Below are 23,218 nucleotides of genomic sequence, written 5' to 3' on the forward strand. Positions count from 1 at the left end.
GGAGAGGAAGAAGGGGGCAGGCTCAGCACAAAGCAGTGAGCCACATGCAGGCTAAAGGCAGCAGAGGATTTCCATGATGTCCCTAACCAAGCTAGCAAATCCTGTTTCTGCTGCCTTTGCCCACACTAAAATCTGTTACCAACGCAGAGCTCTCATCACCCACAGGAACTGCAGCAGAGGCAGATGCTTCAGTAACACCCTCAGCCAGGCATGACGGAGTTGCTCATCTTCTATTTTCTCTGCTTCACACAACCTTTTCCCAGGCCTCACACACCAGCTGCCACCTGCAGCAGTGGAGCTATGTGCAGGTTTGACAGGTCAGCAACGTGCCCTGCTGACCGAGGTCTGGCTCATGGCACCTGCATCACATCAACATCACTTCTGCACTGGCACAGCCACTGAAGTCAAGCCACTAGGAACGAGGAGAAATAAGAGTTGGTGGTCAGCTGCAATGCCAGAGAAGCACAACCTGTAAGTTCAAACTGCAGCAAACACCTTCACTTAGAACAGCACCGACACTGGGAGTAAAGCAAAGCAGGTGTTTATTTTATCAATATCACCTAGAAACACCAGCAGCCCTTTAAAGAACAGGCTGAGATGGGGGCAGCCCTGCTGGAGGGAACCTGAGCACAGTCAGCTGCACTCCCTGGCTGTGAGGGAGGCCTGCCACACCATGGGCAGGTGCAGCCCCAGGGGGGGATGCTAATCTCTCTCATTTTCTCAGCCCTGCGCAAACTACATTTGGACACTTGCCCCAGCTGGGCCCTGACGTTGGTTCTCTGGGCTCATTCCAGTCAAGGGTGCAAAAGCTGCCAGGGGCTGGAGAACTGTGCTGGGAGGTGAGAGCTTTTACTCAGTCCTGGGAAGTGAAGGCTTCAAAGAGACCTAGGAGCACCTCTTCCTGCTCACCTCCAGACCTTCTGCAAGGTTTTTAACAAGACAGAGGCACTTCATTGAGAACAAGACAGCAATTACAATCTGAAACCAGGCAAGATTCCTGGAGGAAAAAGGAGTTTCACCTTTAGAACCTGAAGCAGTGGAACAAGGGTCCAGAACAGTAGTGCTATCTGTCCCTGTACATTTGCAGGCCCATATGAAGCAAGCTATGAGCATCCCAGTTTGAATGCAGTGCTGGCCTTGCTCTGAACAGACTGGATAGCTGCTCTCCCACCCGATACCCTTTTCATTGGGACCCAGTGAGACATGGAGATGAGCCAGCAGTGCAGGGCACAGCCTGGGCTCTCCTAGCTACAGGAAGAGCAGGTGCAAGAACAAATCAATCAGCACCTCATGCACCTGCATGACAGACTTGTCACCACCCAGACATGATGTAAAACACAAGTGCAGGGGTCTCTTCAGCTACTGAAAGCACATTTCTTTCCTGTTCAGACTTTGCTGCCTAACAGCATCACTGTACAATGGAAGGCAGAAAGTGAGAAGAGAGGCTGCCATCTTCCAGGCCTGGCTAGTGTGAATCCCAGCGCCAACACCACCTTTCCAGGTAACGGCATGTCTGTGCAGCAGTCACAAGTTCTTCTGTGATGGCAAACGGCGCTTATCTTTGACAGCATTCCTCTTCCTTTTCTTGTTCAGGAAGCTCTCCAGCTTTCCACTCCTCTTTAGCTCCACATACTTCTCTGCTAGCTCCAATTTACGCTTCTCAGCTGTGAAGGAGAGAGGAGCAAGGTTTTAGATCCAAGCCTGAATTATCTCTCTACACCTCGCTTCCTCCTGCTGGGCTCCAGGCCTGACTTGTCACTTAAGTGCCAGCACCACAATCCCTCCCCACAGCTCCAAGCTATTATGGACAGCTCATTTCCAGAGCTTGCAGTGCTGTCAGCGATACCCTCCTCCAGGTCTTCCTGCAACATGTTCACACCGTGTACTTACACTTCTTTAAGAAGAAGGGTTTCTTTCCCTGCTTGGCCAGCTCCCGTTGTTGTCTCTTCAAAGTCAGCTCCCGTTCCCTCCGTTTTTGCAGTTTTTTCTGTGCCTGTTCTTGCTGTGTCTGTACAGAATGGATGGCCCATGTCAGCAAGTGTGACCTCAGGTCACACATCCTCCCTACCAGTGCACTGCCTATCAGAGGGGATGCTGCACCAAACTCACCATGCGGTTCAGGAGCTGCTGCAGTTTCTCCTTCTGCTCTACATCCCGGCATTTTTTCAGCTGCCTCTGAACCATCTGGAGAAGAGAGCAGAAAGCTGTGTCACTGCCTGCCTGCTCTGCTGCAAAAGGCTCCTGTGGGGGCTGCCCCTGCCAAGCAAGTTTCTTCTGGCCAAGGACAGGCACAAGGCATTACCTCCTTCTCCTGCTTCTTGATGGTATCCAGGAAGCTGTACGTCTTCATAAATATTTCAGGATTATACTCTCCAGACAGGTCATCAAATCGAGGGTCTCTGTGGACCTGAAGGCAGAGGAAGCGTCAGAGCCATGATTACTCTGAATCCTGCTTATTCTCAAATGACCAAGTTAAGGTCAGAGCAGTAGCCTCTCCTGTCCCCCATCTCCTGCTCTCCCCAGAGCCAAGCTATAATCACCCACCCAGCAGGCTGCTAGCAACACCTATCCTCCATGAACAGCCTTCGCCACCTTCTGCAGCACCATCATCACATCTGTGCCCCCTGTACCACTAAACAGTCAGTGCCTGAAGTGGGGGAGGAAGAGCACTCACCTTCTTTGTAACAGGGACAACCTGTCTCAGAAAAGGCATGGGTTTCTTGGCAGACATCTCCACAGGTCTGAAAGAGGGAAAAAACATACTTGTAAGAAGCAGAGGGCAGAAAGAGACCCAGACTAATATCTCAGGTCACACAAACCCTCTGAAGAACATTAACGCACAGTGCCAAAACACCAGATTTCACAGAGACTGTAGGTATCAAAAGCCAGATGTGGCCACTACAACCAACTCACCTATAAATGTGTAACTAAAGTAATCTTACAGAAAACATCTTCGTGCTTTAATCTAGTTCCAAAGCATCAAAACCTCACTGTGTCAAATGAAAACCTACCACTATACAGTGGTATCAAGTGAATAATTATTCCTCTGTCTTCATGTTTTCATACATCATGTAATGATCCTCTTCTGTTCCTAGCCCAGCTCATGCACTCTAAATACACTGAGAGGCCAGACCAAAGGTGGGAATTTCTCACTGACCTGGGTAGTCACAAGAGCAAGCCAGTTCTACCATGATCGAGACCATGAGGCAAGGAGCACAAACAACCTTGCAACAATAAGGAAGTCTTCCCAATCCCACTTAAAGCAACGTTCAGCTTATTTTCACATCTTCTCATGAGGCTACACCCCTGTGCAATGCTCGAGTCAGCTTTACAAACCACTACTGAAAGCAGCTGAGCTCACAGGGATTTCCCTGCAGTGCTTTCTTAAGAAGTTCTAGGAGAAAAACAGCATCTGGGATTTGCAGTGGTGCAGTGCTTAAAGGATTAGCGAAATTAAGTAATAAAAGCAAAGTCATGCAAGCGGTGTAGCAGAAATAGAGTACACAAAATCCCCCAGACTACTGGGTAGAAGGTAAAGTAGAAACATTATTCTGGTCAACTGTTTAAAGCAGAGGAAGGATGAATTCAGAAATAGGTGAGGTAATGCCAGGGTAACAGAGGAAACCTGTTTGAATCCTTTGGATACAACTCTGAGGACTAAAAACTGCTACATACTGCAAATAAAGGGTAATAGTTTGACAGATGTTAACAGAGGAGGCCCGTGGAAGACTGCTAAAATCAGCTAGGCTCTGTTACACTGAATTTGTATTACAGACACCATATTAACAGCACCTGCAGAGCACATAAACTGAGCACTGAGAATGGGACAGAGACTGTGACTGCAAGCACTACAGAGGGGAAAGAAAGGAGCATCAACAGAGGGGATGACAGCAGAAGGATGAATGAGATTGCAGCCAATCAGCTGAACCTGCAACCGCAGCTATGGCAGCTGGGGCAGAAAACACTGAGAAGCCACAAGAGGTGCAAAAACCAGGTAGGTACAAGTTAAAAGGCTATTTATCACAGCTTGAAGAAGAAACTCACTGTGCTCCTGGGTTAAAAGCAACTGAATGCAAAGACTACACGGGAACCGAGTAGTGCTTTAAGTACCAGATGAGTGCAGACAGCTGTGGATCTGAGCACGGCAGAGCACTGGGAGCTCAGGAACACTGACAGATCAGTCCCAGATAACACACAGCAATGAAGGGCACTGCGGTACAGCACAGCAGATGAGACCCACGCCAGCTTTACCCCTTTTTGTTCAGCCGCTGTTTGACGGGGGCTTTGCCAGGCTTTGCTGCTTTCTCCCCATTGCTCAGCTGTCGGCTCGCTCTCGTTCCGCTCTCACTCTGCATCTGCAGCCGTTCTTCCAACGACAGCTCAGCTTCATCTGGAGGGCAGAGCATCGCACACGGATCGCACGGCGCTGCCTGGAGGCACTTCCAGCCCCCAGAGCATGAGACAAGAGTCCCCCCCTCCCTCCGCCCAGCAGCCCCAGCCCCGTCCCCCCGTCCGGAGGCGACAGGCCCGGTCTCACCTCCCGTTCCCGTCCCCATCTCCTCCCGTCCCGTCCCTTCGCTCCCCACGCCGCCATTCGCTCCCTCCCGCATCATGGCCGCCCCCAGGAGAACCCACACGAGCGGCGCACGCGCAGTCAGACAGCAGGGAGCACACAACGGCCGTTTATTGGTGGAGGAGCGGCGCGCCGTGCGCATGCGCAACGTGCGATGCGGAAGCTTCCAGCGCTTCTCCCAGCAGACAGGCCAGCGCCAGCGCGGCGTCCGGCTGCGCGGGGCCGTAGGAGCGGGGCGCTGTGCCGGGCCGGGCCCCGCTGTGTGCGGCGGGCGGTGACAGGCTGTCGGCCAGGGCGCGGAGCTGAGCGGCCAGCAGGCTCAGCCCCTCTGCCGGCGGGGAGGCGGCGGGCGGCGGTGCTGGGACCGGGCAGAGCGGCGGCGGGCTGTGCTGCCGGGCGCGCATGTAGGCCGCCTCCTCCTCCCTGTGGTGCGGGACGCGGCGGTGAGAGGAGGCCCGCGGGGAGCGGGAGCCGCCGGCCCCTGCCGTCCTCCCTCCTCCCTCCTCCATCCCTGAGCCCTCACCTGAGGCTGCGGCTGGTGCAGGTGATACAGCGGCCCCCACGCTGCGCCGACACGCAGAACCAGGCCCAGGTGCGGTCCCTGCGGAGCACGCGCAGCACGACGGGCCCTGCCGTGGCCCCGGCACCCAGCGCTGCGGGGAAACGGCGGTGTCAGTGTGCGGCGGGGCACGGCTGGACCCGCTGCTGGAGCAAGGCTCGATGGCCCCAGTGCAGCTGCAGCCCCGGTGAGACAGAAGCTGCAAGCGGTGGAGTCAGGTCTGCGGCCTCTCACAAAGGCTGAGGCTCAATGGGGCTTTTCTGCTAGTAACCACTGAGCTAGCAAACCCATGTGGTCAGTGTATGGGGCATAGACCTTCTGCTTCATTCTTTTTACAGGAAACAGGACTCCATTTACTTTGGTTTGGCTGTGCTAGGCAGACAGGTTTCAGATGTAGCCAAACTAGGGGAAGACGCAGGTGAGTGTGGGTGTAATACTCACCCACAGCCCTGTGCTGAACAGCTGCTATATCAGCATCTTCGGGATGCAGGAGGCTGTACCATGACTGGCCAATCAGTTCCTCCCTGAGGTAGCCGAGGTGGTAGATGGCACTGGGGAGGACAAGAGGAATGGAGTCCAGCCTGCATCCCACACCCAACCTCTGTGAAGGAAGATGATGCTGGCTGTCCTGGACAACCAGCTGGCAGCCTCACCTCTCTGTGACATCCATAAACCTCATGTCTAGGGCATGTGTGCTCTGAAACAGGTTGTCCTGAGAACCGGTCTCATGAACTGCATCCAGCTTTGCAACCGGTGTGCAGAGGGCCAGGAAGGCTGTGGTGGAGGGGGAGGCCGGCCAGTGTGGGACCATGAAGTGCCCGCGTACTGCTACAGCTCGACTCCCCCCGTGCTGCAGCCGGAAGGCCTTGGATGTGCGCATCTCGCTGACAAAGGTGATTTCTGCAGAGAGGATTAGCGACTCCTCAGCGCCCTCACTGGCAACCTGCTGGTTGTGCCCTCAGCCATAGAGGGCCAGAGCAGGGCTGCACCTATGATACCCCAGCCTGGGGACCACAGTGAGCACACTGCACTCTTGTTCTCTACAGCCTTACCCCTGCCTGGCTGCTCCTGGGCGAGGAGGAGCTTCTTGTGCACCTCTTCCCATGCTCGCCCATCCAAGATGTCAAAGATGGTGTCCCCATGGGCAAGAAGCTCCACCTGATAGAAGGAGCTGTCATGTCAGGTCCCCAGCACACTGTAACCTCGGAACCCTCTGACACCGTGCGAGGGCCTCACAGTGACAGTGTGCCATGCACAGTGAGCACAGGGAAACGACGACTGCAAATTCACATTGGCCAGCCCTTACCATAGAGAGACCCAAGAACTGAGAGACGTTCTCAGAGATGTAGACCAGCTTGCCACCAGCTGAGAGCACAAGCAGAAACCCCGGCAGCAAGGAGAGCAACTCCGCAGCAAGGACCGGTCCTGAGGGAGGAGCTGAGGCTGCAGGGGGAGCGCAGTGTGAAGCACTGTCTTGAAAGGGGACGGGAGCAGTGCCTCGTGCAGAGCAGTGCTGCAGCCACGGGAAAGGGACTGTAATGCCCACAGGTACCTGGAGGAAAGAGCTGAGCCCCCCGAAGCTGGAGGCACACCAGGGCCATGGTGTGGAGGTAGGAGAGCCGCTCCTTCTCCTGCGTGGAGATGGGCAGCAGGGAGCGCAGTGCATGCAGCTCCGCGTTGATCTGATCCCGACGAGCCTTGGAGGCGCTCTTGGTTGACCTGCAAAGCCAACTGTTTGGGGAGCCCTGCCCGGGGAAAGGGACAGCGTTCCCCATCTCCTGCTATGGGAACACTGGCCCCCAGTATGGCTTGATGCCCCACACAAGGTCTCTCAGGAATAGCAATCCTTTGGTGGATGCAGACAGAGGTGCATGTGGCTGCCCAGCAGGAGACGCTGCTGGTGTTTGCAGCCCTGTGCAAACAGGAGTCAGCTGAGTGACGTGACCTCCCCACCGAGCCCCACTAGGGCAGAAACCGCATCCAGTGCCAGATAATGAACTGCAGCCCATCTGATCTGGAAGTTGCACCTGCCTTCATTCAAGCCTCCCAAAATCTCTCTGCCCCCCTCCGAGATCCTTTACCTCAGTGTCCCTTGCACCTGCCTGGGTCTCACCCTGGCCAGGAGCCGCTCGCAGCCTCCCCTTGCAGGTAAGGGGCAGAGGGGAGCTCACCTGAACAGCTTGGGGGCACCGTGTGCCTGCTCAGCCCTCCTGGGCAGGCAGCTGGTCTCTGCCTGCAGCGGCCTGTGGCAGTGGCTGCAGAAGATGGTCATGGTGCCGGCACTGGGATGCCTGGAGCTGGCAGTGTGCTTCTTGCTGCCTTTGCCTCTGGCTGCGTCTGAACCTGCTGACCCCGCTGCTCCCGGCCTCCTTTTGTAGCCTCCTGGGGTGCAGGGGCCAAGCCGGTGCGTGGAGGAGAGGTACCCCCTCCTGACGCAACTCCAAAAATCTTGGGGCTATTTTTAGCAGCCTGCCTTCTAAAAATAGCCCTCACAGCCGGCTGCAATCTGAGAGGGGAAGCAATAAAAGGAAGCTGGGGTCTTTAAAGCAAACTTGGTGGCTCAGGAGGGGGTGACGATGAAGGGAGCAGGGATCCCAGGGCACGTGTCCATCTGGCTCCTGGCCCACAGCTAGCAGCCCAGCACTAGTTCTGACCATGGGATGGAAGCTAGCAGTGTGTGCGCAGCCCCTTGGAGAGTGTGTCAAGAACTCCCTCTCCTCCCTAGCAAGGCCCTTTTTTTCTCCCCACCACGTTTCCTCTCCAAGAGGGAGCTGTCATGGGGCACTGAGCCCATCCAGCCTCTGCTCAGTGTCCCTAAGCTTGCTATACTCCTTGGAGAAGCCCCAGTGAGAGCCATTCACAGAGACAGGAGTATTTTGGGGTACTTCTGTGCTCAGCTTTGCGCTGACTGATGCAGCAAGTCAGGGCAGTCCATGCATGTTTCCTGGTGCCCAGCACCCCACAGGGACAGTAAGCTTGGTGCTTCGGTGCTGACGAAGGGGATGCTGCAGCAAAAGGCTCCAGCACTTTATGGCACACAGCCATCACCATCTGTCAGCTGTCCTGGATTTCTGCAGCCCAGTAAAAGCCCTGAGTACTCCCCTACCTTCTTCTGTGTTGATAGCAGATTCACCCCTGCACCCACCTACCCTGAGGGTGATGTTCACCAGCTGTTTCCCATTCACCCTTGCTGTCCCCCTCCTGGGAAGCAGCTACACTGTGGCTCAGGCCCACTCTTCCTGTTGGCCCCAGCTCCTACGGGGCACAAAGAGCTTGCAGCTGGTTCAGCCACTGTCCTCCCCTCTCATACCTCCCCCCCAGCATAGCTGCCCCAACTTGAACACAAAGAGCAGCAAGAAAGCCACTTCCATCTCAGTGTTTATAAAACGCCCACTGGTCACTGTGTTACAACCGGAGCCAGGCAGCAGAGCCCCCATGTTGGGTGCAGGGGCTCAGCTCCACCCTGGGCCTGCAAGCCAGTGCTGGGGGCAGCTCAGCACCAATGGGTGCAGGCATGAACGTCAGCATGATTACGAGGCAGCACAGGAATAGTTCCGAGCCTGAGGCTGGCGGCAGGAGTCAATTCAGGCCCTTAGTGGCAGGGCACCAGGCCAATGCAGCTGCAGCTCTTCAGGCGAGGATGGGGGTTCACAGTTGTGCTGCTGGGGCACGCAGATTTCTTCCCCAGGGGCCTGCTCTGCCTGCACACCCGTGCTGCCCTGAACGTGACAAGGGCCCAAGGAGGCCTGGCTGGGGCAAGACAAATTGAGCTCACATAGGTTCCTTGCTTGAAAGGGCTAAAAATTCATGCAGGCAGTGGAGCAAGAGGTCAGTGTGTGGAGGGGTGAGTACAGGGTGACAGAGGGACGAGCCAGCATCAGCCCTGCGAGGAGACGATGGGGCGGCTGATAGTGCTGTTCGTTGTCATGGCTGAGAGCTCCCATCTGTAACGCAACAACAGGGCACAATTAGAAGAAGGGTGGACGCAGCAACCAGGTGCCCCAGGGAGCACACGTGGGTGAGCTTCAGTGCAAGGCCCGCAGTACCTGATGTCGTGGGGAAGGCAGGACTGGTCCAGGCTGTACTGGATCACTGCTAGCTTACACAACGTCTTTAGGCTAGGGCCTGTGGATAGAGGGCGGTTAGCCACAGCAGTCCTCGTCTGGGCAGTATGGGGGATCAGGGCATCAGGCAATCAACGCCACAGGAAACGGTGCTTCTCATCGAGGCACCTGGTGGCAAAAGGCACACACTGTGCAGGGAGCACTCACGTACTGAAGTCGAGGATGTAGAGATCTGAGTGGTCCATCAGGTCGAATTCATCGCCCATGCCCTCCTCCGGAGATGGGCTGCAGAAGCCAAACAAAGCTCGTCAATCAGTGCCACAACATTTACATAGCAGTTGCAGTTCTTTAGGCTGTCCACCTCAATTCTAGCTTCCCAAGGCTGCACACAACACCTGCAGACTGTAACACAGAGCGTGATGCTTGTGAGTCATGCCACAGAAACCTGTGAGCTGGATTCTCCTGTCTGTAAGCTCTCAAGAGCACTGATGCTGCTGGGGACAGAGCCAGCATGCAGTGTACCAAACCACCCCAGCACTGCTGGAGCATGGTAAGCCAAGCAGCTTTCTCTAAGTGCATTATGGAAGATTCTTTGCTGCAGTTTTCTACAGAAGAGTGAAGGCAGCAGCTCAGAATGAACAACTGAAGCAGCCACTGAAGTCTCCTCTTGGCTCAGCAGTAGCTCTTTTCCTCCAAAAGCCATGTGTACTTGTTGCATTAGCACAAGCAGCCAAAGCCATTTGAGAGACAGTTCACTGAGTCCCCCGGCACAGACAGACCAGCTTGTGCTGGAGCATTAGTGCTTTGCCCAAGCACTGACGGCTGTTTGGAGAACTTGCAAGAAAGGAAAGGTGTTGTGAGTCATTCTTTGGTTTGCCACAAGGCAATTCAGTACATCCTTATTGCTTAGCTGGGACTTCATGCAGTGATTCCCCCTGCAGAGTTGCTTGCTGTCCACCTATAACCCACCAAGCTTCACGTCAGGAGGTAAGGCAGCACCTGCATCCCTGCTCCTCAGCACCCCCATACAAATACAAGGCACAGCTTGTTGCTGGCAGGGCAGACCTACTGCTGATGGGTCCCATCTGTCTGGATACAAGGACACCACAATCTAATCTCACATCCACGTCACAGGAAGACCTAGGGCATTCCTTATCTTCCAAAGGGAAGCCAGCAGGCAGTGTGGTGTGCTCGTGGCTTTATCACCCAACTGCAAGCAGCTGGGGAAAGCCTAGAGTTCAAGACCAGGAGTGCTGCAGCTCCCAGCACACAGGGTGCAGGGCATCAGCCAGAACCCAGCAAAACTGCTCTCCCTCACCAAGCCAGGCTTTTCTAAGGTCAGGATAGATCAGCCCCGAGCCAAACCTGGATTAGCACCCACACAGCTAAACTCCGACTTATGGTACTCCATCTCCTCTTCATTCTCCCTTTGTGGACGGTCTCTGTGTGTGAAGTGCTGGTGGGTTTGGGAGGAAACTAAGCCTGGGAGACAACCAGCAGAAGCACTGAGCTGAGTGCCACGTGGCTTCCCTGTCACTGGAATGGGACACAGACAACAGGATTGCTGCTGTCAATGAAAGACCACAGACAAGCAAAAAGATGGAGCTCTGGGCAGGACTGCAAAACAAAAAGTGCTTGGATGATGCAGCAGCAGGAACCTGCAGAACTCCTGAACAGCCTCTTGTGCAGTGAATCCTTGTCAGGAAGGGCAGGACACAAAGGGGTCTGCCTGGCCCATCCTGCGAGGCGCCGCTGAATCCCCCACATCAGTATGTTCCCCTCCCCTTCCCCAGCAGGGGAGCGCAGGTCAGCAGGCAGACCGCAGGGAGTTCTCCGTTTACAATGACTTCCTGGAAAACTTCTTATCTTGCCAGCCGGCTCCAGAACACACCTGATAACCATTACAGGAAACCAGCACAGCCCCCACCCCAGCCTGTAGGGCTGCCCCTCTGTCCGGGCAGGCTACATTCCTGCCCACCAGCAACATTTCCTACCCCAGCCTGGTACTGACAAACCTTGTGGGAAGAACAAGGTGAAAGCTGAAGTTGGTCAGTGGAAAAGGCAAGATGCTGCCAGGCTGTTTGGCAGAGGTGGACTGGCCTCTGAAAAACTGGTGTCAAATTTACTGTGGTTGGCCAATGCTTGTTAGGACAGCTGAGTTTTAACACCAAAATTCAGCTGCTGCACTGTCTACCAAAGACTGCAGCACCTGAGAGCACCCAGAGCTGCCTTCAAGCCTTCTGCTACACATAGCAGCACCCAGTATCTGCTGAGGAGCCTGGATAAACTCAGCACCTCACCATGCACTGCAGGCTCCCTCATACCACACAGGCATCCTACCACTACGCCTTATCCCACTGCCAAGCTCTTCTGCATCCGAAGGCCCTTTGCTTCATCAGACATTGGTACATTAGCCTATCAACTGCCCTGTCTTGTCCTCTGCCCGCAGCCTGTCTTCTCAAGTATCCTCAAAAAGCCACTGCCAGAGTCCCAGAGAAAGTCTCAATCCTTTCCAAACCATTTGGAGGGCTGAAAGCATTTCAGATGTCTGCGCATGGTAAATGCTGGCAAACAGGCCTGTGCTCCAGAGCTGCAATCTGTCATTTCAGACAGCGCAGAGCATGTCCTGGTGATGGGCTACTTCCTTCCTTTTAGCAGCTGCTAAGGATCTTGGCCACATCCAGCTGCCCTCCATCCTGGCAGTACCAACTCCAGTGTCTGATAGCTAAATCCTTAAAACTGGATCCCTTCTGTGAATGGAAAATTTGCTAAGGAACACTGCTACAGAAGGGAATGCTACTGAGTATGAATGGCTCAAACACCTGAGCTGACATCTCTCTGCAGCCCGGCAGACACCAGACCTGCCAATGAAAGAAAAAATCAGGTGGGAGAAGCAGGATGGCGTGTAATGGAGAATAAGTCAGTTTTAAGTCTGCTTCAGCACAGCAGACCAGGCTACTTGTCTTGCTTGGAGAACAAGACTTGTCATCAGATGCTTTACAAGTTAACACGACACCTTCAGTCTCCCCTTTGCTTTTTCCAGAGGAGCTGTGATCTGTGTCATTTGTCACACTTCAAGTTAGATGGACAGATGCCATGTGGCTACAAAGCGAAGCTGACTACAGCATGAAAGGAAACTGTGCTGAAGGGAATGACAAACCCTTCCCCAAAGCCACACCATCAGACCCCTATAACTCACCTGGTGCCTCCAAAGAGGATGATTTTGTCCCCTACTCTACAGCAGCACTGCCGGCGTCGAGGGCACGGGCCTTTCCCCTTGGGCTCAATCTTCCTCCATGAAAGGGAAACTAAGGAAAGGGGTAGGAGTGAGAAAATGCACCAGCTTGTCACAAAGCCCTGACCGAGACTTAGGTATAAGCATAAGGTTATGGAATTAAACAAACCACAGACGAAAATAAATAAATAAATAAAAACAGAGGCCCCACAGACCCCAACCAGCCCACATGCGCCCTCCTGTCCACCTCTTCTTTATGGAGGCAGAGCAATGCACTCCCATTGGGTCAATGATGGGGGGTTGTTCTGATGCCAGGCACGGCCCTCAGAGCTCTGAACAGGAGCTGTAGGTTCTCCCTGCAGCCACTGTGACAAAACCAGGCCTGTCACCTACAAAGCTCGAGCCCAGGGGCTGCCGAAAGCAGCAGGTTTAACACCGCAGGGAGCTGTGCAGGCAGAAGCGCAGGAGCTGTCAGCTCCCCTTCCCCAGCGAAGGCCTGATCTTGAGTGAGGCCCAGGAACCAGCTCCATCTGTTGGCAGCCACGGAGAACGCAGAGCATCCTCCCCGAGCTGGGGCAGGCTGGTTCTGGGAGCAGGGAGACTGAACCAGGCACAGCTCAGTAGCCTTTGCCCCTGCTGCTCTCTATGGCAAAGGGGTAACAACTTGGTTAAGCTGAGTGGTTTCCCCAGTGAGTGCCTGGGCTCCCCTAATCCCAGACCTTATTTTCTGCCATCAGTTCTGTGTGTTAAAGAACAAACCAAAGGTTTTCTAAGCACCTTCCAGCAATATTTCCTTTTCCTATTGAGAGCTGGAGATAGTTTGAAGAGGAATAGGAGCACTGAGCACAGCAAGCCTATATCAGTGTTGTCGTGGCAGCCATTTCCCTCAAGCAGGCCCTTGGAGTTTACGTTCAACTGAGCACTCACAGACCTGAGAACCTCAAGCACCATCACTGCAACAAGTCAGAAGCATAAATACCTGGATTGAATTTCCAGAGATCGTGAAAGTGTCTGTTCAGGCGTGCGTTGTAGCCACCAAACACGTAGAGCTCCCCATTGTAGCTGACTGTGGGGAGTAAACACAGACATCAGCGTGCCACCCAGGGACAGCCCAGCAGCTCCCTGTCCCAGCACCAAACACAAAGCAAAGCAACAGCCACTGCCCACTTTAGCTTATATCACTTTCACACATAGGGCTTCATGCAAGGAGACCTGCAGGTCTGCACAGAAGCCAGGCTCTGAGCACCCCTCACTGTCCCACACCTCCACCCAGTGGTGCAGATGCCCCTGTGCTATGGGTGGGAATCCCTTTCCACATTCTCCTCTCCCAGCAGATCCACACTCACATGCTGAATGGCTCCTCCGGCCTTCAGGAAGCACTGGAGTGGGAGGGGAGTCCAGCCAGGAGTTGGTTTCTGTATCAAACACTTTAATGCGGTTGCAGTAGATCTCGTTGTTGGAGTGAAATGGCCCAAAACGATCAGCTCTGCCCCCAAATACATACATCTTTGTTCCAATGATGGTAGCTGAATGGAAGTCTCTCCAGCGAGCCGGCGTACCCTGAAGAGATGGGTTAAAACAGCAAGAGAAACAACGTGGGTTAAACAGGGAGGTGACACCTCTTGACAGGGAAACTGCTATGGTTGCCTTCTCCTGGAGAATTTCTCCTTCAGATCCCAGCCACATCAAACAGGAGTTGGGAGACTAGTATGGGCATCTACCCAGAGAATAGCACAACTGAGGCTTTCTCCACAAAGCAGAATAAAAGCCAGCCACTGACCTTGGCAGAGATTAAGGTCCACATCATGTTTGTGGTGTCCAATTTATGGATGTCGTTTGAAAAGCAGTCGGCCTGGAAGACAGCAGTGCAGCCTGGTTACCAAAGCACTGAGAAGCCTGGTGACACCGGACCTCCAAGCAGGGCAGCTATCCTGGAGACTCACATCACCCCTTTGGACACGGCCCTTCCCAGCCCATGGGGTGCTTGCTCCAAAACATCCATGTAAGCAGCACATGCCACTTAATAAGGAGGTAAAGCTCAACCCTCCTTAGAGCTGCTCCTTCTCTCCTGCAGCCTTCCTATTTATTCAGTGCTTGGCTCCTACCACCAAGACCTGCACGCAGCAGAATTTTGCCCCTACTCCATGCCACAACAGAAGGTGGACAAACTGCCTCTTCTAAGGCCACGCAATGAGAGGTAGGAGGATAGGATTACTTCAAGGAAATTCAACACCCAACAGTAAATACAGGTGAGGATCCCACAGCACTAATCTGCAGCTTGCAGCTGAGTAGAGCTTGTACTCAAACAAACAGAACAGATTTCTGCTCCTCCAGACAAGGGAGATAACAGCAGAACCAAGAGGGCAGCCTTGTTTGGCCTTGGTTAAAAACCACCCACGTTTGTAGAGCTGCGATCAAGATCATGGACTTAACATGCTGGAGTGCTCAGAAAAGCCAGGGGAGTAACCAAGGCACTGCCATAACAGCCCAAATAACGCAGTACAACTTTCCACTTGTCTGAAGTGATGTTTACTCTTCCAAGTTCAGAGCATAAGGATTTACTTCAAAGGGTGTTAAGCACACTAGCAGCTAGCAAAGGATGGTCCTTCTTACAGGAAGGACAAGTGCTTCCTGGAGAGGCTCAGCAAAACATGAGAAGAGGTGCAGAGAACAGAGAGCATGCACCACTCTGGGACAACGTTTCACAACAGCACTACAGACACTGCAAGCAGTGCATTTCTAGGGCATTTCTTAGCTAAATTAAAATATATATTGTTAACCCAGATAATTAACGCCAAAACTTTGTCCTGTTATAAAATGAAGGTAACTGTGAATGCAAATATGTGCATGTCCCCTGCCTCTGCCAATGTCCTGGGTAGGAATACCCTCTGTCCCAGGGGATTGCCAAACAAGTGTTTGAGATGACTCACCAGCTGTTCATAGCCTCCAAAGATAAACATGCTCTTTGCCAGGACACAAGCCGAGTGCCCGTCTCTTGCTCCTGGGACCATTCCAGACACCTTTGGCGTGAACCACTTGTGCGTGTCTGAAACAAAACAGAAGGCGATGCTCAGAAAGCACAGTAGATGTCGGGATGGGATAACTCTCTTACAGCCATTCCTCATTTCTAGGCAGAAATCCTTAGTTCACACACAGCACCTGCTTCTTCAGCAAGCTTCTCCAAGTGAGGCTGCCTGCCTGAGCCTCCACAGCGGGCACAGCAACAGAGGTCCTCAGCTCCATGGCACAGCCAGTGCCCAGCCTGACAAACAGCTCCAGTTCTACACGTGATTAGCACAGAGCTGCTTGAGCAATGTTATTTGTATTGACTCACAAGGAGGCCTTGCAAGAGGTGCAAGAGACTGGAAGCTGGCAAACGCTGTTCCAATTCTCAAGAAAGGCAAGAAATAAGAGCTTGGTAATTACAGGGCTGTCAGCTTCATTTCAGCGCTGGAAAAACTGAAGAGATTATGCTGGGAGTTATTGGAAAACATCTGAAGGACAACGTGGTCATTGGTTTGCAGCCAGCGTGGGTTCATGAGGGGAAGGTTCTGCTTAACAAACTTAATCTCCTTTTATGGCAACGTTACCCACTGAGTTGACCAAGGGAAGCCTTTTGATGTGATGTCCAGCATAAAGCTAGACAAAAACCAATGCAGTGGGTGAGCAATTGGCTGACAGATCAGGTCCAAAGGGCTGTAGTAAACGGTTGCATCAGGCTGCATCCAGTCACTAGCAGGGTTCCTCAGGGCTTCATATTAGGGCTGGTTCTCTTTAATGTCTTCACAAATGACTTGAAAGTAGGACTAGAATGTGTTTTGAGCAAGATGATACTAAATTAGGAGGAACTATTGACTCTGTTGAGGGCAGAGAGGCCTCACAGAGAGATCTAGATAAATTAGAGCGCTAAGCAATTACCAATCCCATGAAATTTAACAAGAGCCAGATTTTGTGCCTGGGAAGGGGCAACCCTGGCTGTACATACAAGCAGGGGGTGAGATGCTGGGAACAGCCCTGCTAAGGGGATCTGGGAGTCTTGGTTGGCAGCAAGTTGAACATGATCCAGCAGTGTGCCCAGGCAGCCAGGAGGGCCAGCCCCCAGTCCTTCTCTGCAGGGCTATTCTTAACTAGTCCATCTCCCACTTTGTACTCATATCTAGGACTGTCCTGACCCAAGGGCAACACCTTACACTTGGAACTTTCCCTGCCCTCCACCCTTCACGGTCCCCTTACCACCACCACCCCGACACCTACACAAGCTGCATTCAGCCCCTCAGCCCACGTGTCCCAGGAACTGAGTTAGAGGAGGACCTGAAATCCAGCCAGAGCTGCTCTCCATGCAGGGCAACGTGGAGCTGTGCCAGCAGCTCCCTGCCAAGCACACGCAGACACCTGTCCCATGAGCCCACAGACAGGCACAGATAAGCCTTGAGGCAGGAGATGTCCCCCCACTGAAATGCTGCAAGCTGCCAGGAGTCGTACTTATTTCAGGAAGTGGCTAAACTGGAGCCAAAGCAACATTCTTCATGAGGATAACTCCTCTGAACACAGCCCATGACCACAGCGATCCACCTAGGCTCGAGCTGGAACCACGCAGAGAAGTTTGCAAGGTCATCAAAATCCTGGGCAGGCAGCTAGCAAGAAAGCTGCAGCAGCTATCGAGTTCCCATCCTTCCCAGGGCTGCTTCCAAGCCCAAGTCACACGGTAGCAGCAAGACCTTTCCCGGGCATCGTGAGTCAAATGAGATGGAAGAGTCCTTGCCTCACGGTCAGCTCGGTGCCTCCATCTCCAAATGATAAAACTGCACTCAGCCAGGACTTATCCAGCCTAATGCAACGGATACAATGGAGCTTACCCCACAGTCGGAGCAGTGCCAGCCACACTTTCCAGGATTGGCAGGGGATAGGCACTGTGTGCACAGACAGCTGCGTGGGGTTTGGACTAGGACTTAGGGCTGGCCTTTTCAGTTCATTTGCACTTAATGCTAAAGTGCTGGAATTGGCAGGGACACCGGGCAGCTCCACTGCAAGGCTTCTGAGGAGAAGGCAATCTGCTGTGGCTTCCTAGCTGCATGTAGCAGGGAAAGGGAGGAAACCCTGCACACAGAGAGCAGCTCCAAGCCTCAAGACTTCTGGCAACGAAGGGAACTCGTGACCGAGCACCAAGCACTTGTCACTGCAAGCCCAGTCTGTGGTTATATTTAAATGAACTTGGCCCAGAATCCAGATGTACTCCCCTCCTTCCCTGACACTCCTGTCCACCCAGTCCCTGTTCTTCACAGGTGTTTCAACAGCATAATGAAGAAAACAACCTGAAATCTCACAGAGTTTATCTTTCGGATTTCTCTAATCTGGCTCAAGCCTCCCCTTATTTCTCCACTCTGTCCTCTACCACTTCAGCGCTTCATTCCCCGCTCTGGGGAGCAGCACGGTGGGGCAGAGAAAAGGTCTCACCAATGGCAGCTGTGATGAGGATGAGTAAGGAGGTGGAACTTACTGACATCAAAGGCATAGAGCACGTTGCAGGCTCCCTCTGTGTCATTGCGGCCTCCCCATATGTAGACGATGTCATCGATGAGCACTGCTGAGTGCCCGTATCTCATGTAGGGCACCTCTCTCACTTGATCACGGCTGTTTGTCCACACTGGAGGCAGCTTGATCCAGCGCAGGGACACTGAAAGCATAAGTTAGAACCTGTGTTAAGCCCGCCGTGCAGGCTCACCCACCTACCCATCGTGGGCAAGTGAGCATTCATGAAAGCAGAAAGCCTGACGGCTCAGCTTTCCCCTGCACAATAAGGTGCAGAAGCAGCCTAGCAAGCAAGACAGAGCTGTGCCCGACCCTGAATAGTAGGGGGCTAAGAAATACGGAAGCACAGGTCCACTGTTTAGGCAAGACTACAGGAAGCACAGAGGACTGGAGGAATCTGGACAGAAATAGCTTTGGTTCTGCATTACCACATCAAAGAAATTACTGCTCTTGCTCATCCCGAACCAGGAGGGAAGGTACAGCACACAAGCAGACACCATCCCACGCACAAAACCACCACAAACACCCTCCCAAAACAGGAAAGAAAAGAAGGGGGGAGGTGATAACGAATGCAGACACTACTTCAGGCTAGTGACGGTTTTGAAGATGCTCAAAGCAGAAGGAATGGGCAGCACAGGAATCATTCACTGCAGGGCAAGGTGAGAAGGCATCATTTGGACTTTGGAAGCACAGTCTAAGAAAGACAACACAGCAGCTTTGTAGGAACAGCAGCAGTTGTTATTAAAATAAGAAGAAGACAAAAGGAAGTAGCACCAAACTCTGTAGCAGACAGCTGAGTCTCCCTTACCCCCATCCTAACCTCAGTTCTCCCTGCTGACCTTGAGGTACAAACAGGAATGTCTTGTGATTACAGGTTCTCCTTCCTGGAGCCTGCATGTCACGTTCAGCAGTAGGCAGGGCAGTCAACGTGCATGACAGGGAGTAATGACAGTGCAGGAGTCACAGCAAGCATTACGTGGCCATCCTTACCAAAGGGAAAGGATTAGGTACCTCGAGAGACAAGCGTCCACCTCTGAGGCAGGAAGGGCAGGGAGGAAGTACAGCCAATGCTAAACAGGATGTTCCCAACCTAAAACATGGTCTTCCTCTTCATACCATTGAAAGACACCATTCAAAACCCAGCGCTTTGGCTTTAGCACTGAAACTCAACGGCATTAACTGAGCAAGGGCTTGGGAAGCCAGCAGCACCTCCCAGGCAGTGGCTGTAGCACCGTGACTCTTTAATACCTGGGAGTGGTAAACAAGGAAGGCAACACAAGAGCATTCCTTTGGGCAGGGTAACAACATGCTCCCCACAAGAACAGTGCTCTGATGCCATTTTCAACTGTCCTGACTGCTAGAGCCCACTTTTTCTGTTTAGAGGTGAATGTCTTTGGTCAGGAGTTCCTGAGCTACGTTCCCTTCCACGCCATGAGCAGATCAGCTCAACAACCCCACAGAACCAACTGTTTTATCCACCACTGCACATGCCACTGCCTCCCCCAAAGCCAGATTTAGAGCAGTGCGTTCTTTGCACCTTGCAGCAAAGCAGTCTGCATATTAGGAGAGGCTGCAGACCGGGCAGCACACAGAGCAACCAGCCCTTGGTTGCCAGCTGGGCTCATCCAAGCATCCGTGCAATTTTTCAGCTTAATTATAGGGAGCACTTTGTGGACCAGCTCAGTGGTCTCTTCAGTTCAAAGAGTGATGGATCAAGGAATGCAGCCTCTCCCAGCACCGCCACAGATGGAATCAGCCCTCAGACATGTAGTGGCTCCTCTGCAAGATGGACTCTGGTTGCTTTGCTCAGCACGCTGCAGACCTTTGTGATACCTACCAGCTGGTGGAAGGCCTCCACCGAGCCACAGAGCACAGAACAGGGCAGAGTACATAAGCAGCGTGCAAGCAAACCAGTAACTGAGCACAGCACACTGCTCCACATTTACCTGCATTAAAAACGTGGACGTCGATCTGCCGCAGCGTCTCATAGTCTTCTCCAGAGCAATACCCCCCAAAGGAATACACCTTGTGCCCCACAGCCACGGCCGCGTGGTTCACCCTTCGTGGCCCACCTTCCAGGTGCACCGCCCACCGTAACATCCCTCCTGCAAAAGCCTGGAGCTCCTCAGGGCTCCCAGCACCGCAGCCTCATGCTTCCCAGGCCACCGGCATGCCGGGCAGACGTCACCTGGCTCTGTAACAAAGGCATCATGTTAAAATAGCACTGTTAATCTCGCGGGTCTCCCCACCTTCCTTGAATGGCAGCTATGAAGGTCACGTTGCTGTGCCTTCACTCATCTGAAGATGGTCCCGCTTTCTCCTTGGAAAGGAGACACAGTGTGGGCACTGTAACCCGAGCAAAGCAAGGAGAGCAAGGAGATGCCCTCGCACACACAGAGCTCGGGGTGGCTGTGCAGGCAGCACAAGCCAAGAGGTTTTGTGAAGGCAGCAAGCGCCAGCAGTGCCCCAGCCATGTACACACCATGTACGTGCCAGAACAATTTGTCTGCATGAACGAATGCGCGCTGCCAGAGCCAGCTACAAAGGTGAAAAGAACAGAGCTAGGGGCAGAGCGCGGTCTGGATCAGCTGTGAGAAACACCAGAGGAGGGAAAAAGCAAAAAAACCACTAACAAAAACCAACACCAAACCAGCACAAGGATGGCAACCGACCCCAAACAGCCCCCCAGAACACCTCCCTCCCACAGCAAGAGCCCCCAGGAGGAGGGTGAGCTGCACCAGCAGCACGTGCTGAGCACTCAGCATCAGGATGAGCGCCTTGGCCCAGCCCTGAGCAGCAGCCCTGCATTAGCTTGGTAGGACGCTGGTTGACTCACACTGGGAGCAGATGGCTCAGAGCAGCTCACAGGGTGGATTTCAGCAGAGGCTTCTCCCCAGCACTTTGTCTCCAGCTGAAAAACAGCCATTAGAGGAGAACGATGTCAATGTTTCAGGCAGCCCAAAGAAAACCCCCCTTTTCATTGCTCGGCTTCCTCTCTTCAGACTTAGCAGCAACACTCCCCACGCTCACTGTCAGCATTTGCAGAAGGTGAAGAAATGTGCAGACGCCTCGGAACGATGACTAAAATCCCCACACGTTTTCTCAGCCCATTTGTTTGTGGAAAGAGGTTAAGTTTGCACGAGGGGAGTACTTATCATAAAGCAGCCATGTGGGCAGCCCCAGGCCCTCCAGACAAGCAGGGCTGCAGCTCACAACCCAGCACCACGCTCGTGCCTTAACTCCAGCTCCTCAGAGCTGGGGAAGGAGCCACAGAGAAACCAATAGCCAGAGGACACAGGCTTGCCCAAGGAGGCTGTGGATGCCCCATCCTGCAGGCATTCAGGACCAGGCTGGATGTGGCTCTGGGCAGCCTGGGCTGGTGGCTGGTGACCCTGCACACAGCAGAGGGTTGGAACAAGATGAGCACTGTGGTCCTTTTCAACCCAGGCCATTCTGTGAGCCTATGAATCCTTCTTTCCCTTGGAGCCAGCTGGAGATGCCTGCCAAGGGAAGCTCCCCACAGAGCAGACACTGGTCCGGCACCACCAGGAACAGCCTCATCATCAAGCTGTCATGGGGATACAGGAAACAACAGCGACACATCCAAGGAGTCACCTGGCCCCGCACAGCAGCACCCACAGCCCTGATGAGGCCGTGCAAAGCGATGTTTACTCCGCAGAACACGGTGTTGCAATGAGATTTCCTACTATTACAATTACTCAAGGCTGAACCTACCAGGAAAAGTTTTTCGAGAGCTCATCCCCGACACCAGAGCTGCCAGCTCAACACACACACACACACACACACACACACCCAGGGGCGGCGCTGGGTGACAGCACCCGAGTTCATGGCTGTGCTTTAGATCCATCACCTTTGCCCTGGAGAGAGGAGTCCCTTCCAAGCAAACAGCTGTGTAACCCATCCTGCTTCTTGCTGCTGCCCACCACACCCGGCTTTACACAGGGGGAACCTCACAGCATCACACACCAAGCACGCACTGCACCTACAGCCGTACACAAACACAGATCACCCCATTGACACTGCAAGCGGGTGGAACAGCCGAGAGCAAGAGAAGGATCCCAAGTGCCGGCAGAGGAGCAGCCGATGTCCTTCAACACCTCCCCCGCTCCCCGGCAGCTGCAGCCTCGCAAAACACCTCGTTCTTCGAGTGCGGAGCCCCGACACGGTGCCCGTGGTACCGAGCACAGCCACACAGCGCAGCGTGCCCCCAGCGTGCGCCTCCTTCAGCTCGGAACATCGGGGCTGAGATCAGCGCCCAACAATCCGGCCGTTCCCCAGCGCACCTTCCAAATGTGGTTCGGCGATTCGAACCGGAGGAGGGACGGCAGAAAACAACAACCCGACGGCCACGGTTTTCACTCCCGGATCTTTCAGCGGCTTTATTCGCTACTCTCAAGCCTGACTATTAGCTGTGAGAACGTGTCGTTCGGGACAGGGAGCTGCCAGCAGCCAACACAGCGCCCAGAGCCCAGCACCCAGCTCACTGCGCTGCCCGGCTCCCCCCGCATCCAGCCCCGCCGCCCCCCGCCCCGCTCCGCCCTTCCCGGCCTCCGTCCCCCCTCACGCCGCGGGTCCGTACCGTGCTGCCGCCCCGCTCCCCGGCTCCCGAAGGATGCCGGCCGTGCGCTTCAGTAACACTTAAAATAGCGCAGGCGGCTCGCACAGCCCATACAGATGGTTCTATTTCAGGGATGCCCGGCGTACCGTCACAGATAGCACGAGCGCAGCCCGCTCTCCCCGCTCGGGTTTGACATTTACCCCTCGCTGTGACCATGTACGTTACGGCGGGGTCACCCCGCACGCCGGGCGGTGTCATTCCGTGCTCGGAGCGGCTCGGAGCTCGCTCCGGCTGCCGATGCGGACGCGAGGCACCAACACGGCGCCGGCCGCGCTGACGGCTCGAGCCGGAGCCCGCACGGCCGCTCCGATCGCCGGGGACGGCCGCGCACACGGAGCCCCGCGCGAGGCCCGGAGGCCGCCGCTGGCCCTCGGCACCTCCGCCTCCCCGCGCCGAGGAGCGGGGCCCGACGGACGGACGGACGCGCGGCCCCCGCGGCCAACCCCGCTCCCGTCCCCGCTCCCGTCCCCGCTCGCTGTCCCGCAGCGCCGCGCCGCCACCAGCCCCGAGCGCGGCCCCGCCGCGATGCGCTGCGCTCCGCCCCGTCGGCCGCCCCCAGCAGCCGCAGCCCGGTACCTGGCGGCGCGGAGCAGCCCGCACCTCGCTGCAGCGCCCGCCC

At 54.4% G+C, this 23,218-nt stretch overlaps 3 protein-coding genes across 7 annotated transcripts; all 3 read right to left on the reverse strand.

Annotated features, from left to right (window-relative positions):
• Positions 1–525: 525 nt before the first annotated feature.
• Positions 526–4,672, reverse strand: RRP36 (ribosomal RNA processing 36). 2 transcript variants are annotated; one of them, XM_085542453.1, is made up of 7 exons: positions 4,636–4,672; positions 4,252–4,390; positions 2,675–2,741; positions 2,303–2,407; positions 2,110–2,184; positions 1,891–2,008; positions 526–1,664 (listed from the first exon to the last, which is right to left on the reverse strand). In XM_085542453.1, exons 2-7 carry the CDS (start codon positions 4,353–4,355, stop codon positions 1,525–1,527), a joined length of 609 nt encoding a protein of 202 aa, XP_085398579.1. In that variant the 5' UTR covers positions 4,356–4,390; positions 4,636–4,672; the 3' UTR covers positions 526–1,524. The 2 variants fall into 2 exon arrangements, with proteins under 2 accessions (XP_085398579.1, XP_015712186.2); XM_015856700.2 differs by lacking the exon at positions 4,636–4,672 and adding an exon at positions 4,538–4,628.
• On the reverse strand, positions 4,669–7,672 carry NPAS4 (neuronal PAS domain protein 4). The gene is given in 9 exon segments (XM_085542454.1): positions 4,669–4,996; positions 5,097–5,226; positions 5,574–5,683; positions 5,786–6,069; positions 6,071–6,136; positions 6,177–6,290; positions 6,439–6,630; positions 6,632–6,851; positions 7,304–7,672. Coding segments are annotated over 9 exon segments (1,530 nt in total). The 5' UTR covers positions 7,405–7,672; the 3' UTR covers positions 4,669–4,683.
• Positions 7,673–8,492: 820 nt separating this feature from the next.
• KLHDC3 (kelch domain containing 3) lies at positions 8,493–23,210 on the reverse strand. Of its 4 annotated transcripts, none has more exons than XR_014944351.1 (12): positions 22,561–22,698; positions 20,797–20,871; positions 19,907–20,154; positions 17,929–18,105; positions 15,362–15,477; positions 14,212–14,283; positions 13,778–13,991; positions 13,411–13,497; positions 12,396–12,504; positions 9,404–9,481; positions 9,179–9,257; positions 8,493–9,076 (listed from the first exon to the last, which is right to left on the reverse strand). XR_014944351.1 is itself a non-coding variant. In XM_015856693.3 (12 exons), the coding sequence occupies exons 3-12, from the start codon at positions 20,058–20,060 to the stop codon at positions 9,010–9,012; spliced, it is 1,149 nt and encodes a 382-aa protein (XP_015712179.1). In that variant the 5' UTR covers positions 20,061–20,154; positions 20,797–20,871; positions 22,561–22,691; the 3' UTR covers positions 8,493–9,009. The 4 variants fall into 4 exon arrangements, 2 of the variants coding, with proteins under 2 accessions (XP_015712179.1, XP_085398572.1); XM_015856693.3 differs by having other exon boundaries at positions 9,408–9,481; positions 22,561–22,691; XR_014944352.1 differs by lacking the exons at positions 20,797–20,871; positions 22,561–22,698 and adding an exon at positions 23,176–23,210.
• Positions 23,211–23,218: the final 8 nt, after the last annotated feature.

Source organism: Coturnix japonica, chromosome 3 (assembly GCF_054131305.1).
Source record: "Coturnix japonica strain WE chromosome 3, WE-NBRP24, whole genome shotgun sequence".
In the NCBI taxonomy this organism is placed as follows: Eukaryota; Metazoa; Chordata; class Aves; order Galliformes; family Phasianidae; genus Coturnix; species Coturnix japonica.